This window comes from Sipha flava, unplaced genomic scaffold (genome assembly GCF_003268045.1).
Source record: "Sipha flava isolate LNK unplaced genomic scaffold, YSA_version1 134_pilon_pilon, whole genome shotgun sequence".
NCBI lineage: Eukaryota > Metazoa > Arthropoda > Insecta > Hemiptera > Aphididae > Sipha > Sipha flava.
This window is the reverse complement of record NW_020271760.1, coordinates 2,611,144-2,627,436: the sequence shown is the minus strand read 5'-3', so window position 1 is coordinate 2,627,436 and position 16,293 is coordinate 2,611,144. Positions and strand designations below refer to the sequence as shown.

The 16,293-nt window shown below is 26.9% G+C and overlaps 1 protein-coding gene across 2 annotated transcripts in view; it reads right to left on the bottom strand.

The window, feature by feature from the left end:
- Window positions 1-897: 897 nt before the first annotated feature.
- The window catches only part of LOC112679383 (GTP-binding protein Rhes-like), a 99,592-nt gene continuing 84,196 nt past the window's right edge, over window positions 898-16,293 (bottom strand). For both annotated transcript variants that reach the window (XM_025549171.1, XM_025549170.1), the window contains 4 exons: window positions 12,496-12,731; window positions 2,442-2,617; window positions 2,140-2,334; window positions 898-1,089 (listed from right to left, as the gene is read on the bottom strand). In XM_025549171.1, the coding sequence (XP_025404956.1) occupies window positions 964-1,089; window positions 2,140-2,334; window positions 2,442-2,617; window positions 12,496-12,718 (720 nt within the window). In that variant the 5' untranslated portion in view covers window positions 12,719-12,731 and the 3' untranslated portion in view covers window positions 898-963. The remainder of the gene's footprint in view (window positions 1,090-2,139; window positions 2,335-2,441; window positions 2,618-12,495; window positions 12,732-16,293) is intronic.

The window sequence follows — 16,293 nt, the reverse complement described above, 5'->3', positions numbered from 1 at the left end:
TGCTTAGATGTAAAAAAGTAACTTACGTTTAAACTATTCTACATTATCTTTTTTACGCTTATAATATATACGCAATTTTTTTTTTTTTAAAAAAAGAGTTTTTTGTTTGTTTTGTTTAATATTATAATAATAGTTTAGTTTCATATTAGTTTGTTAAAGGACTAGTTGTGGTCCATAATAATTGGTTTCATTTGATTATATATATTTTAATATAAATGCAAAACTAGCTTATTTATAACTTCATTATTAAGTGTATGTTAGTAAATATTATATTTAATTATATTAATGTGTTGATTAATAGTATACACACTTTAATTTTCATTCCATATTGTGTAATTTGTTATTAGTACTTAGTTACTATTATGTTTATTGTAATTTTGTTTTTTTTCTTGAATTTTTCGATCTCATAATACTGTTACAAATGTTTACTCAACCAATACTAAATGTAATAATAATAGTTTTTGGTTTTTAATTAACCATTATTACTATGTAATCATACCAAATTGCTTTAAATCATTCTCACAGATCTCAATTTATTTCAACAGGGTGATATTATGTATGAAATATTAAATAGCATCATTGATTATAAGCAAAAAATAATTTTGGTTCTCGTATTATATTATACTGTTTAAATAGCAAATCACAATCTTATAATGTATTTTAAAATAGTACTATCGTTCTTAAATTTAAATTGCAGTACAAAAATCATTATAAAAAGCGAGAGTTTCTTGAAGCCAAATTATGTAACGTTATAATATTGTAATGCTTAAATAATGTTTGGATCTTGAGTCTTTTGTATCCACATTATACAAGTATGTTATATCAACATTCAAGAACTTTAAAACCAAGTCTCACACTCATTTCCAGTTCACACCATAACATTTAAAATAATCGAAATTAGATTATTTGTTTTATTTTAAATTACGTTTTATAAACAATAATAAACTATGGATCTTCTATTTTTCAGGCTACAGTACATGAATTTCTTTTGAGCATGTATCGTCCTTTGGTCGATCCCGAACGATTTTCCACGTAACTCGGTAGAGACATACGCCTTCTTCTTACAGCCGGACTTAAGTTATATTGGACCTAAAAGCATTAAATATGTTTTTTTTTTAAATTTTTATCATGGACAATTCTGTAAAGTGAATTATTTTTAATTTGTTTCAATTTCATTGAAATTTATTTTCGAGAAAACTATATTTAATTTCTTATAAATTTTAGGAAATCGAGAATGTGTACAAGTTGAATTTTTTTATAAAAATAGAATCTTAATAAAATCATTAATACTCGAATTATTTTTTTATAAGTAATTATTAAAATTACTATATTTATAGTGTTTATATATTTTATTATATTTAATAATAAATATTAAAAAAATTAAATTAATTTATTTTGTAATATTTAAACACAAAATAGCAGACACAAAATTTTTATTATTTATTTTGGCTAAAAAAAGAAAAAAATATAAGTACCTATTTTATTGTTATTATTATATGTATAATTATAATCGTTGTTCATAAAATATTAATTGCAATGCTCAATAAAACAACAATACTGTTTAAAATAACACAAATATGTATTTCATATTTTAATCCTATTACGATTAAATATAATTTATTTACTTTACAAATTTAAGTGTATGTATATAATTATTCAATTTCAACATAATGATTGTTATAAAATGCAAATAAACCAAATTACTGTTTAAAATATGTTTTTGCTTTAAATTGAAGAAAATAAAATACTGTAATCATTAAAAATATTTCTTAACATACTCGTATGAGTGAATTGTATGAGTTTAATGAAACAGACAAACTATAACTGAGTTAAACTACAGGTTAGATAATTCAAGTGTGTGGACATAATTGGTCAACTTAAATGGAAGTACATTAAATAAAAGTTTATAATTGTTTGTGTAATGAAGTTTTGAAACATTTAAAAATAAATTTATTGTTGACATAAAACTATGGTTAATCATTTATATTTGCCGAACCAATAAGAGAAAGTTTTTAATTGAATAGCAAACCACACAATTCACACAGACTTAAGAAAAATTATGTTTCCGAATAAAGAAAAAAAATTGGAGTACAGATCCAAAAACTTTTTTACGAATTCGAATGGAATTAATCTGTTTACCTTTGCTTGAGCGAGGAGCTCCTTGAACACCTGTACTATGTTGCTATTCTCTTTGGCTGAACATTCAACGTAGCCGCATTCCCAATCGTATCTGGATATTGCTTCGGTAATTTCCGTAGGTAAAAATCTTTCAGGAAGTTCACACTTATTGCCTACAATAACTATTGGAATTTTTGGTCCTCGCCTCTCGATTATCTGTAATAATTAATTACAAAATAAAATAGTAAGAAAAACTATTTTAAAACCACGTAACGATGAATGTAATATAATATTTTATATAAAAGTAAATGGTCCACATTTACTTGTTCTTTGAAGTGTTTAACTTGATCCCAGGTGTCTTCTCGGTCTACGCAAAACACTAAAAGAAATGCATCCGCAGTAGATATAGATAACTCTCTCATTGCCGGAAATTGATAAGCTCCCGATGTGTCCAGAATATCCAAAGTTAACCTTGCACCATCTGGTAATTCATAGTCTCCTACAAATAAAGTTTTACAATTGTATATTACAGTTGTTTATTTGATAGCTCAGAAAAATGCTTTTCCTTTCGTATTAATGTAATCGACAATTATATGATTTTTTGTTTTAATGTAAAAGTATATATATTTTTATCTTTAAAATACATATAATTAATATTATTACGGCTTCGATCAAGTTGAGGTCAAGCTGTGTTCTAAAGCTCTTAAACATACGCATTTAAAAATACGAATTTTACTTGTATCATTTTTTACGAGCTTATTATTATATAAAAATGAATGTTATAGATTCTACGGTGAGTACTTAGTACTTAGTGTTATAAAGTAAACACTCCTCGAAGGCCCATAGCCATATCAAATCATCAGGTAGGGTGAACTAAGTTTTAGGGTGATATTAGTAAAAAACAATATTAATACGATTTTTAATTTATTTATTTTGCTCTAAATTTCTATTTGATATCCATTAAAAACATTCTCATCGTAAATCAAAATAACTAAACTTTGAATATTTTTTTAAGGCTTTCTATAAGAATTTTGTTTTATAAATACAAACTAGATATTTTAAATTAAAATATTAAATAAAAAAATAATAAATAATAAAAATGTTTTGTTTTTTAAATTAACACAGTTGCAAAATTGTATCTCTTTGCTAATTGTAATCCATTAATAATAATTTAAGTTTTCAGTTCATTTGGACTCAAACGCCAATAAACTCAAGTTGGAAAGCCGGTTATGTTTTATTGATTGCCTTTGAGAATTTCCAAATCAGATTAAGCAGGAAAATATCGATTTGTAAGCTGCTGAGCTACATCCAAATACTTCAACTGCTTCTATCATTTTAAATTTAATTATAAATGCTATACTTTGTAGGTAAAGTTCTAAAAAAATATCTTTATTAATAGGGCTGGGATTGAAATGTTCTAAAAATAGCAAATATTTTCTAAAAATCATGAAAAAATGTTAAAAATATTTATTATAGTTTAAAAATTATAATATAAAAATCATGTAACCAAACATATTTAATTATATTACATAATAATAACAAAATAGGTTCTTATTTTTAATATTATTAACATTTTATTTAACTTTATTTAAATTTAATTTATTTTATAATTTGCATGTTATAACCTATGTGTTGGGAAATCAGAAAAAAAAGACGCATTTGCATCAAAATCCCATTTAAATATATTTTCTTTCATATAATTTTTTATACAAATTGCTTTTTCTTTTGATGAAATATTAATATTATGGTTATAAAGTATTTAAAATTCATCATAATGTAATTCGTATGTATTAAAAACATCTTTAATAAATTCATCATTGTTTTAAAAAACGAATTCCATTTCCGATTTTATTATGTTAATAACATGATAAAATGTACGTTATAACGAAATGTTAATATTGTTTTGTGTATAAGTACATTACTTCACATTCATACTTATTTGAGTTTTTATTTTATTTTATTTATATTTTACAACTAATCTAACCATTTAAATTAGATAATTCATTTAAAAGTTTTTTTAGTTTTTTTCTAACGTTTTGGAGATTCAGTTTTTTATTTGGGTAGTTAACTTTCACAATCATTTATAACTTTTTTGAAAATATCTTCATTTTTGATTGTTTTAAACTATTAATTACACTACCTATGAATAATTGGAAATGCAGAGTTTAAACTAATTTCTCTTGATTGAAAAATTTTATAGGCTGGTTTGATGTATCTTAAACATTTCAACATGACATTATAAAAATCTAAATATTATTATTTTTTCATTGCTAATAAAATCCCTGCAAATCAAGCAACTTCGTTGCCATCAAATAATTTTCCACGTATTTTTTTAGATCCTTTATTATATTATAATAATTATTATGTATAATTTCAGTTATTTTTAAACGATCAGACCCATGTTGTTCTTACAATATATCTGTATCATTATCTTCGTATAATAAATTTATTTTAAATGTATTAAATACTTTTTAAATGAGCCTTCAGTGATAAAAAAATGTGAACAATTTTGGTCACTAGTAGTTAGTAACTTACTACTAATGCATTATTTAAATCTTGTATGGCACTATTTTCCACAGCTATAATAATTATAACAATAATTATATTTAACACACATTATATGCATTATGTTGATCTCCTCGTAGTTAAAAAATCGTAATAGAACTGTAGTAATGATATATAAAAAGAATTACTTTAGAAATACAACAATTTAAGGATTTAAGTATATATATGTTACGGGCAAAGTATACAATTTGGGCAATATAGAAAATTAATGAGTTAATAAAATATGATAAATCGTAAAACATAGTTAAAATAAAGTTAGTAAATATAATAATTAATTTAAGAACTGAAGAAGACCTCGAAGAAGCTCTGAATTCTATTTCTACTGTATCGAAATGTAATAATGACATCGAAAACAAAGAAGGTACCTATATCTATGTAGTAGTAATAATAATAATAATAATAATAATAACAATAATAATAATAATACCTTTTAATTATAATTTTAGATTTTTAATTTCCGTTTTTGAGTAATAATTATGTTATATACTTAAATAAAATTAATCAATATATTTATGTTATTTTAGCTGTACCTTTAAGAATAAAAGCTATTCGTGAAAATAGAACCGAATCACTTAAAAATTTGAAAGTTCAAGCTATAAAAATGAAGCAAGCTTCTGAGAATCGTTATTGTCCCGGCGAAGTTGGTCAGTCAGTAACGGTTAAAATTCCAAACTTTGATAGGACCCGTAGTGATTTTAGAAACATTATTGGAGTTATTCTTTCAGGTACTCAAAAATATTTTACTTACATTATTATTATTCCAGATAAAATTATAAAATTGTATTTATTCTGTTTTTACAGTTAACAATAATATGTACGAAATCGGGACCAAGGAAGGCCGCCTTTCAACTATGTACAGTAGAAACCAATTTGTAATTTGCAAAGAAAGATTTCTGGAAGTTGATGATGTGCCGCATACCAAAATTTCACTCCGAGGGCAGCACGGAAATCTTCAAATTTGGGTGATCAGGGCTACGATCGATGTATATGTGTACAAAAATGTAAAACACGGAAGTGCAAGTGTAAAGCAGCGGAGCGGCTATGTTCATCAATATGTCACGGAAGCAGTACATGCAACAATAAGTGATAATAAAATTAAAAAAACTTATTATATTTTCTAATAATATGTCATTATTCATTAAATCATATCATCCGTTTTCTATATTATCCAAAATGTATACTTTGCCCGTAACATATACATAATATGTATATATTATATACATATGCAAAAGACTTCACGTGCTAGTGTACTCGATTGTCCGTCCATCTATAATAACTCTCGTTTCCATGATTACCGATACTATTTTTGGTTGTTTATGATTATTATTTAACGGTATAATATTTTATCCACAGCGCAATTCTTATTAAAGATATACTGTAGGTAACTCGTTTTTATACTTATTTCTATTATTTACTTATACATTTTAAAAGATATTTTAAATTGATAATTACGTGCTGTGGTAGATGGTAGGCGTTAAACACTTACATAAACCAATACTTGCATACATTTTTTGTTTTTAAGAGGGATTGTAAACCATAACATAGTTAAGCAAATTAACGGTAGAATGGAAAGGATCAGAGAGATAAAACACCAATGCAATTACAGATTTAAAGTATAATAGTTTAGATACACCGACGTACACTGTATTGACTATACGCATTTTACATGTTCGAATTAGCCGAAAGAAAAAAGGAAATAAATAAATTGATAAATTGATTAGTTTGATAGCTTACAGTTGTGACGGCGGCGTGTTATTGATTGATGATTGATTACATTTTCTACTCGTCTATAGTGACTTGGAGGTGAAACGTTGAAAATTACCGATGAATTTTCGATACATGATTTACGGCAGTGTATTTTAACGCAATTTTATTTTATTTTTTATTCATATCAAACAAATTCAGTTTATAATTATATTTTACGCGATACCGTGGTACTATATAAATCACGCAATCAATGGCCGATTTAGTAATTATAATCGGGGACTATATTGCATTTGTTCGTTTGTAACAACGTAAATCACCATTGATATTTTTTATTTTAGACTCGATAATTACGCATACCTATGAAACCGAAGAGGAAAAACGGTCGTACGTAATGTGTAATTTGTTTTTTTGATTGTTTTATCTTTAGACAAAATATTTTTCGGTGTTTTTTGTCACTGATTTTTAAAGAACGATCGACATTAAAATTTAAACTCTTCAAGTACCTAATATTGGCATAAAATTCGACTTGTGGACGCGAGATTTAAAAGCCATTTACCACAAAAGCTATGTTCAATTGTCATTATTTCAATTGTAATTTTAGGTGACATTGAAACCCTCCAGTTAACAATTGATGATATGATATCGAGTTCTGAGTACATAAAATACAAGTGTGTTACATCAAATATTTCTCACGATTTCTATCGAGTCAGTAATATCACTCATAATAGTGATATCAAAAGTTTACAAATGAAAAATTAATAAATAAATAAAAAATATAGTACAATTTAATTTGATATTTTAGGATTATTTTATTCTATTATAATAAATTATTAATCATAATATTAAATGTAATAACAAAAGTAATTGTTTGTAGAAATATAGTAACTAGTATCGATAAAGATTTAATTAATCGATTTATCTTGATAAATAATTATACTATTCAAAATAGACAATCACTATTTATATTTCATAAAAGGTAATTATAAGAACTAGATACTGAACAAAAAAAAATTTAATTTAAAATTACCATTTATTTACTTTATTTCAAGTATTATACGGTTATGAAAAATAATTGAGTAATGCATATATTTATATATACATTTTTTTAAAGGTGTTCCATAGAAAATATATTTTATAAAAGTTTTTATAGTATAATCTGTGAAACTGAGAATGTGGAAAAAGATGTTGAACCAAAAAATCAGAAAATCGCAGAAATTCATAAAATGTATTTTTTTTCGACCATAAAATATGAAGAAAAAAAAGACTTCTATGAAATGTATTGTGTGAGATAAAAAAATACATATTATCATATGTTTTTATAGGGAAATTGTTTCGATTCAATGATGGTAATATTAAACTAGAAAATATAAAAATAAAAATGCTCTGGTTACAATTGAAACTAACTTTGAATCCTGAAGATCATAACTCACTACTAAGAAGTAAGGGAAAAATATGAAAACATTCAAATATAATTTGCTAAAAGATATATTTGAGTCATTAATTCAAACTTCTTAAAAAAAATATACATGATAAAACAATAATACATTTTTTAAAATCAGTCATAACTTTTCTGAAACGTGAAATTATGAAATATATATTCGTGACACGGTGTATTATTTTAATACGAAAAGGTTTATTGGTGTAGCACGTAAAATTCGTCAATAAATCGAAAATAAAAAGAATATTTCCACCCGTACACGGCAAGGAATTAAATATTGAAAGCATTTTTTTATTGATAATTTCAGTATACATAGTTGAGAAAGTTTTGAAGCGTATTGTGTCAACAGTTTGGAACAAAAACAATCAAAAGATTGAGCCGATAAATTTATACGAGGTACATCGTACATTGAATTGTTAAGAATAAAAACCCATTCAACGAAGATGAAGCGATATTTTGAATAAATATAGTGTTTACATCGATGTTGATAAAGTGCATAGGATCTGCATCACAAACTGTAGTGTACTCGGAGTGAGATGCGTTGCCATCCGGGTACGTTTCTTTATCACCGGAAATAACATTCTAGCTTAACGAACTTTAAATGCGAAAAGCAAAGCTTTGAGCAGATTTGAGCAGCTTGAATTGATATCGGTAATTGTAACCACTCGAGTACAAACTGTCGGAAAATAACCGTCGAATAGTTTCATATGCGGTTGGAACAGACCAATGGCAGAAAAAAATGGTCAACGGTCTTATCGTTATGAGTAGTTATTGACCGACGGTGATGTTTTGACGCTGCTGCCATGGAATTAACAAACTATAATTTTGAAAAATACTTAAACCGGTTTCTATGATTATCTGAGTTTTGATCAGACTTAACCTGATACAGACCTAACTAAACACTTGGTCCCCCGAGAAAACCTCTTAGCGTATTCCACATTGATTTTTGAGTATTCATTCTCCTAAATCATCATAATATGATAATATTATTATCATCAGTGGTAGTGTTCAAATATGAAAAATAGGATCTGATCAAGACAGTACAAGCATAGCATACCATTATATCAGCGGTGACGCGATAGTGATCTATAACCTGGATATATATATTTTATGGATCCCCTGGATCCATAACACCCTGACGCATAGTCTATCGTTCCTGCTACTGTAACCGAACTTTCACGGTTGCCGGCGTAGATACATTATTTTTAATATTATTTTGTATCAGTTATGTGTGCGAGTTATGTTAAGAGCCCGTGATATAATTTATGACGATTGTCCAGTCGTTGTGTGTCGCACGAACTGTCGCTGAGCACACATCGTCAGTTTTTTTTTTGTCACAGACTAATTTTTGTTATTCAATAGCCGTTGTAGGCATGCATAATTCGTACATAGTATTGTCACCAAAGGTTAAATTCTTGTTGTTTTTATTTTTACATTTGTAGCGCAGCAACAAGCCAAGCTTATTGTTTTTACATTTACGTTGAGCCATAGCCATAGCTCAAATGTTATTATTAGGGCTCGGATTTATATGTAAATACATATTTTTACTGTAACTTGATAAATTAATTTAGGTAAGTGATAAATTCGTTTCAAGGAATTTCCAATCAAATGAACTATATTTTATTTTACATATTTTTACATATTTCTCAATAATTCCATTTTTCCTACATATTTCGACAATTTGTTCATTTACGATTTATTATTTATTAATACAGACTTTCCCCATGTTTCCAAAATTACAAAATAATAACAAAATAATACCAATTATTAAATTTAATCTAATCTACTGTCGACATATGTTCGATTACGATTTATTAAGACATGTTTGTGTTTGAAGTACTGACAGTGGGTCAGTATACTTACAGTAACGAACGGGCCGTGTTTTAATTTCGTGGATTTAATCTGCGTTCGTTGTTCGTTATTTTATATTTACGTGTAAATTACCAATGATGCCGAAAGTACGATCGTCTAAAACTTGCAAAGCAATAAAATATGTTTCTGAATTTCCAAATGAACATTTACAAAGTGACGGTTAAATTTTATAATGTGCTGCTTGTGAAAAATTGATAGCAATTGAACAACGATTTCAAGTAACACAAAATTTACAAACTAATAAGCACAAAGAGGACAAAAATAGAAAGCTGAAATTTAAACAAAATTTTTTGTCATCTACGTTTTCCTCAGTTTCTAATATATTCAACATCGATTTATGTCAAGCTTTTATTAAAGCTGATATTCCGCTAGCAAAACTTCAAAATTCTAATTTAAAATCATTCTTGGAAAAATATACTGCATAATCGATTCCCGATGAAAGCACTCTAAGAAAAAATTATATTTAACCAATTTACAAAGAAACTCTTGTTTCTATAAGAAATTTAATTGGTGATGGACCCATATGGGTATCAATCGATGAAACAACCGATGTAGATGGTAGATTCATTGCAAATATTATTGTCGGAAAATTAAATGACAGTAAATCCAATCCTTTTTTGTTAAACTGTGAACAATTAGATAAATGCAACCACCAAACTGTTGCAAGATTTTTTAATAATTCTATGAGTATATTATGGCCCAATATAATTATGTACGAGAATGTATTATTATTTGTATCTGATGCCGCGCCATATATGGTAAAAGCCGGTAAAGCATTAAATGTTTTTTTCCCGAAAATGATCCACTTAACGTGTTTAGCACACGCATTTCACCGAATAGCAGAAACTATAAGATCAAAATTTACAAAAGTTGACGAGTTAATATCTTCAGTCAAAAAGATATTTCTAAAAGCTCCTAGCCGTGTCGAAATATTTAAAAATATGTACCCAGATCTAAGCCTTCCTCCACAACCAATTGTAACTAGATGAGGCACTTGGTTGAATGCCACTAATTATTATTGCCAAAACTTCCAAGAAATCAAAAATGTTGTTGCGGAACTCGATGCGACTACTTCAATGTATATTGAAAAAGCTGAAATTCTTTTAGAAAATAATGATTTAAAAAATGAAATAATAAACATTTCTGTTAATTATTATTTTTTGGTTGATGTCATTACGAAAAAAGAAACTCAAGACTTAACTTTAGTAGAAAGTTTAAATGTAGTAGAGGAAGCGGTAAAAAGACTTGAAAAAGTCCAAGGACCAATTGGCGATATTGTAAACGCTAAAGTTAAAAATTGATTACAAAAAAATTCCGGTATAGCAGAAATGAAAGCTATTAAAAGTATTCTGACTGGTACTTCGACTGAAGCTTCATTGGATGTAGAACTTTCTCCTTCAGACATAGTCAACGTGCAGTATTGTCCTATAACATCAGTCGAAGTTGAGAGATCTTTCAGTCGATATAAAGCAATTTTACAACGGAATCAGCGATCTTTCGAATTCGAGAATTTAAAAATGCATGTTGTTATTAATTGTACTCAAAATAATTAGATAGTTAGATAAATATATATTTTTTTTATTACATTTCATTTAATTATTCATTTAATTATTATTATTATTATTATTATTATTTTTTTTTTGATAATACATATTATTCATTTTTTAGCACATATTTATGTACATATTTTTGTTGTATAAATACATACTTTTGTTAAATAAATACATATAAATCCGAGCCCTAGTTATTATTATTGTTATTATTACGACACAAAATCAATACATTTTTCTCATTCGTCTACCACTTGGTTTTGCACGTTGAATTATATTATTTAGATTATAGACGACAACATCTATCCAGAAATCTGTACGCCGACATAGTACGAGTATGTAAGTATTATATGTACGTTTATAAATATTCTGTTATTACTATATTTAATTACTTATTCATTATTATTAAACTATTGTACTTTTTCTATTTATATGTGATATTTGAATACATAATATTTATATTTATACAGCGATGTTAATTAATTTTGTGTATTACAGTTGTTATACATCAAAATAATAATATTATACTTACCTTATTTTATGACACTTTATTATTTTATTTATAAGTATATTTTTAATGTTATCATAATTATAATACCGTTATCCCAATTCCAATTTTCTTTAATTTTTAAGTACACACTCATCATACGAGTACATGTCACATGCATATTATACATACACACACACACACATACACTGACATACACGACAACTGACGTACTAGCACTAACAGGATTTGCTCGAAAACCTGCCCATTTTCTGTTCAGTGCTATAACACCATTACACATTATACATCGATCGGTAGGTGGTGCTACAGTGCTGTATATCAAATAGTTTAAGTTTCCGAGCGCATATAATAATAATTTATGCATCTGGTCCGAACAGCATCGATCAAATTCACTCTCCAATCAACAGGTCCATTTAGATAACGAATAATCTTAAGTTTGATATTATAATATAATAAATTTAATATATTATATATTATATAATCCGTTACTCTATTTATTATAATGAAAAGTTCAACCTTACCTATAGGTAATTTTTATACTTTATCATGATTTTTTTAAATGTTATATTGTATTATTTTTCTTTATTAAGATACATTTTTTCTCTTTTTTCACTATCGTATTGTTTTACAAAATCGTTCCACACATATTTGCAGACGTTTTTTACTTTATAATACTTTGAGTTTTCGGGTGATTATAAATAAAATTAAAAAACGAATTCAACTACTTATATACTCACCCCGATGCAATTCCTCAATAGTCTCCTTGTATCGGTCGGGGAACTGGTCGTACAGGAACTGTTTGATAATGGATGTTTTGCCCACTCTGGCTGCTCCCATCATAACCACGCGTCTCCTGATTTTCATAATTGTGCTGCCACTAGCCCCGTTACTACTGTTACTGCAGGTTGACTCGCCGCCCATCGAGGACAGCCTTATGCGTTCTTGCTGTTGGCCCGGCATTGTTTTTCTCTCTCTGGAAACGTACACACGACGAAAATCAACAAATTTCAAAAACTTTCTACCACGTCATGTCGTATTTAACGCATTTAAAGGCATTAAAAGCATAATAACGGTAAGCAGTACGTCCCACGAAGATGATATGAACATTGTTAATATAAGCTCACATCCTAACCTAATTTGCGTTTATATACACACGTTTATATACACACGTTTATATATACACGTTTATATAAATTAGTGTTGGATTTCGTGTCGATATTCTACATTTTGATATTACGCGTGAAAAAAGTTTTCATCACATGGATACATTATATTTTTATGATTAGCATTAATTAAGATGCTCAAATTTCGATGGAAATATGGGTTACCGGATCCTATGTCACCGCTGCGTTAACCGACATGTTCCACGAATACGAAATATGCCGGGTTGAATTGATTACGTTAGACTTTTGCGGTATAATTTTATTTCTGGTCAATACTTTTAGCGGTTCATTAAATGATTAAAAAGTTAAATTGCTGATATATAATAAAAACCATTAAAATAATTAGAATTTAATTTTTAATAAATGCATTACTTTAAAATATGTTAATTTAATCGAAAAATGTAAACTAAATTAATATTAATATGCATTAGTAATATTGTTAATGGGTAGATTTTTTTAATTAAATATATAGAAATCATGATGCCAAACCTATAAGGCTCACTCAAAAAATGTGGTTTGGGAACGTCCAGGGTTTAAAATAATAATACGAGTATTTGTATAAAATCAGTTGTCTATGTATATAAATGTATACAAATCAATTTATTACGTTTCTTTAGAGAATTCAAAACGTTATTGTTTTCAATATAAGTAGAATAATAGAATATTTGTATTCGGGTTATTGGATGTGATTAACTTACGACATTCTTTTGGTTATATCATGTATTTTATTTGGTATACTCGATATTGGACATATTTCCAATATTCCAGTATTTCAAAATTCGTCTAGACACATGTAATTTAATATTAAGTATATCTTTCTATATATTACAATGATATTTAAATGCATTGTTTATTCAAAATGATAAAATATTTTAATTTATATCCAACAAAAATATAATGTGATTTAGCCATGGTTTATGCATTATAGAATTATCCGTAAAAAAACCGTAGTGATAAAGAAGAATAAATACACGGAACGGCCAAAATGACAATACAGTGTAAGCTCAGGTTTCCGAATAATTTTACTCCATTAAATTCAGGTATACTGAATACAGGAAAACTGACACCGGAAACGTTATTTGTTTTCTTCAAGCATACAGATTTGATGATTTTTAGTAATTTTAACTAAAAATAACAAAACATACCGACGTTCTTTGAGTAAAAAGGATTAAGTCGATTATTGGTGAAAATGACAATTTTTTTATAATATGGACTGGATTTATCATTTTTTATACATGGGTAAAATGGAATACCTCATTTTCATCAACAATATGAAGTTTAAAGTAATATGAGATGAGAACAAAAATATTTGAGTAAAATGAGACAAGTGTAGTTATTCCTTTTTACCACTATTAAGATTTGTTTATAAAGTGATAAGTTAATTTTAGCTTGATCAACAGAATGAACGTCTGGTAAATTTAAAAATATAGAGACGAAGTGACGATTATAAATGTTGCTATTGACAAAAAATATTTAAAAATATTACAGGGAAAATTATATTTCACGTATATCGCATACCTATTTGGCTATTTATATTTTATAGTATCTTAGCACGGTGACATCCCGAATTCCGGTATCCCACATATTCGCATTTTTTTGACACTCGTTTTTCATTAACAATCGTTAAAATTAATTTATTACGTTAGTCACTAGTCACTATTCACTCAAAAATTAATATAATTTTGTCGTAATGTTTTAAGAAATAAGAATCAACAACAAAGCTTAAAAAAATGTATTTAAAAGTATTTGAAATATTTTTTGAATATATTGGTATTTGTATTTAAATACTTATTAGCAAAAGTATTTATATAAATATTTTAATACTTTTTAACTAAATTATTTAAATACCTATGTGAAATACTTCTGAAAAGTATTTTTAACAACATTGTTTCTTTTACTTGGAGACCATCAACATAAAATTATAACGATGTTTATCCTTATAATTAGCATATAAAAGTAACTGCAGCATTGGTAAATTTAACCGAAATAAATTTAATAGGTATCAAAATAATGCTACAGATGAATTAATGTGGCATCTATTCTTGAACGTAATAGAATAAGTAGTATACTGTTCAGGTATACCAAAAATCGAACTTTTTCTTCTAATTCGGCAGAAACATATTCTCAAACGGTATTCGGATAAGAATAGATTCTATTTTACCATCAGATTCGTATTCGGTGAACGTATACATGTGAGATCCAACAATAGAATCCTTAATCTTTATATTGATGTACAATAATTGTTTATGGTAATTATTATGATGATATGATAATTATTATCATTTCTATCGCTATTTTTAATGATTATAAACGGCTCGAAATTGTTTAAAAATCTAATATTAATACTAATTAGTTATAATAATATATTGTCTTATAATATATTATTCTAATACTTAAGATAAAATGTTTCGAAAATATTCAAAAATATAGTTGTATTTTTGTATTTTTATTCGAATAATTTTCTTTTATATTCAAGAATAGACCTCTCACTGTCCGCGAGGAATGACGTGCAAATCGAATTCTCTGTAGGTCTTGAACAGAAAAGGGACAACGACGATAAGCAGCTTCTGGAGATAATTTTATTTATCATTTCGCGTAGAAAAAGAAAACAGAGGGCTGAAAATCTTAGATTAGAGTATATTATCTATACATATATATTATATATGTGTACATATACTCGTACAAAAGGCTTGGAAACATTTTCAATACATATATTTATGCATGATTGTATCGTTTGGAATTTTGGGTTACCCGGATTTTTCGATGATTTTTATTTCCACTACCAATTCTCATTTTTTGATACCATCCGTATTACCATTTTATGACCCAAGTAAAAAGAAATCGTGATCCCGCTATACTATCTTTATGAATACTGACGTAACACTTAATATTTTTTATCGCAACTTCTAGTCCCTTTCATTGTGTTCTAGAAGAATTCTCAAAATATTTTATCAACTTCACGGAAAAGAAATACATTTATTTTTGATTTGCAATGACGTGTTTCTATATTTATACTATCCTGCAGTAATCCAGTTCATATGCCTATAACTAGCAGTGGTAATCAATTATATCCATAAGAGAATTATTTTTATTTTATAAAATCTGAACTTTTTTAATTTTAGATGATTTTATTGCTGCGATAAAATCATTCATAAAACCAATAATTTCAAAAACGCTAAAAAATAAAATTTTGAAAAATAACAAACGGTTTATGTTTACAAATTATGAGTTTTGAGAATTTGCAGATTGGAGAGATCGTAAATATTAGTTGATTCTTTTAATACAAAAGAGAATTTGGTGGTCAAATCTTTAAAAGGACATCACACTTCCGGATGTGTAGTCTCCATCTGACACACGTACAACATAATAAAT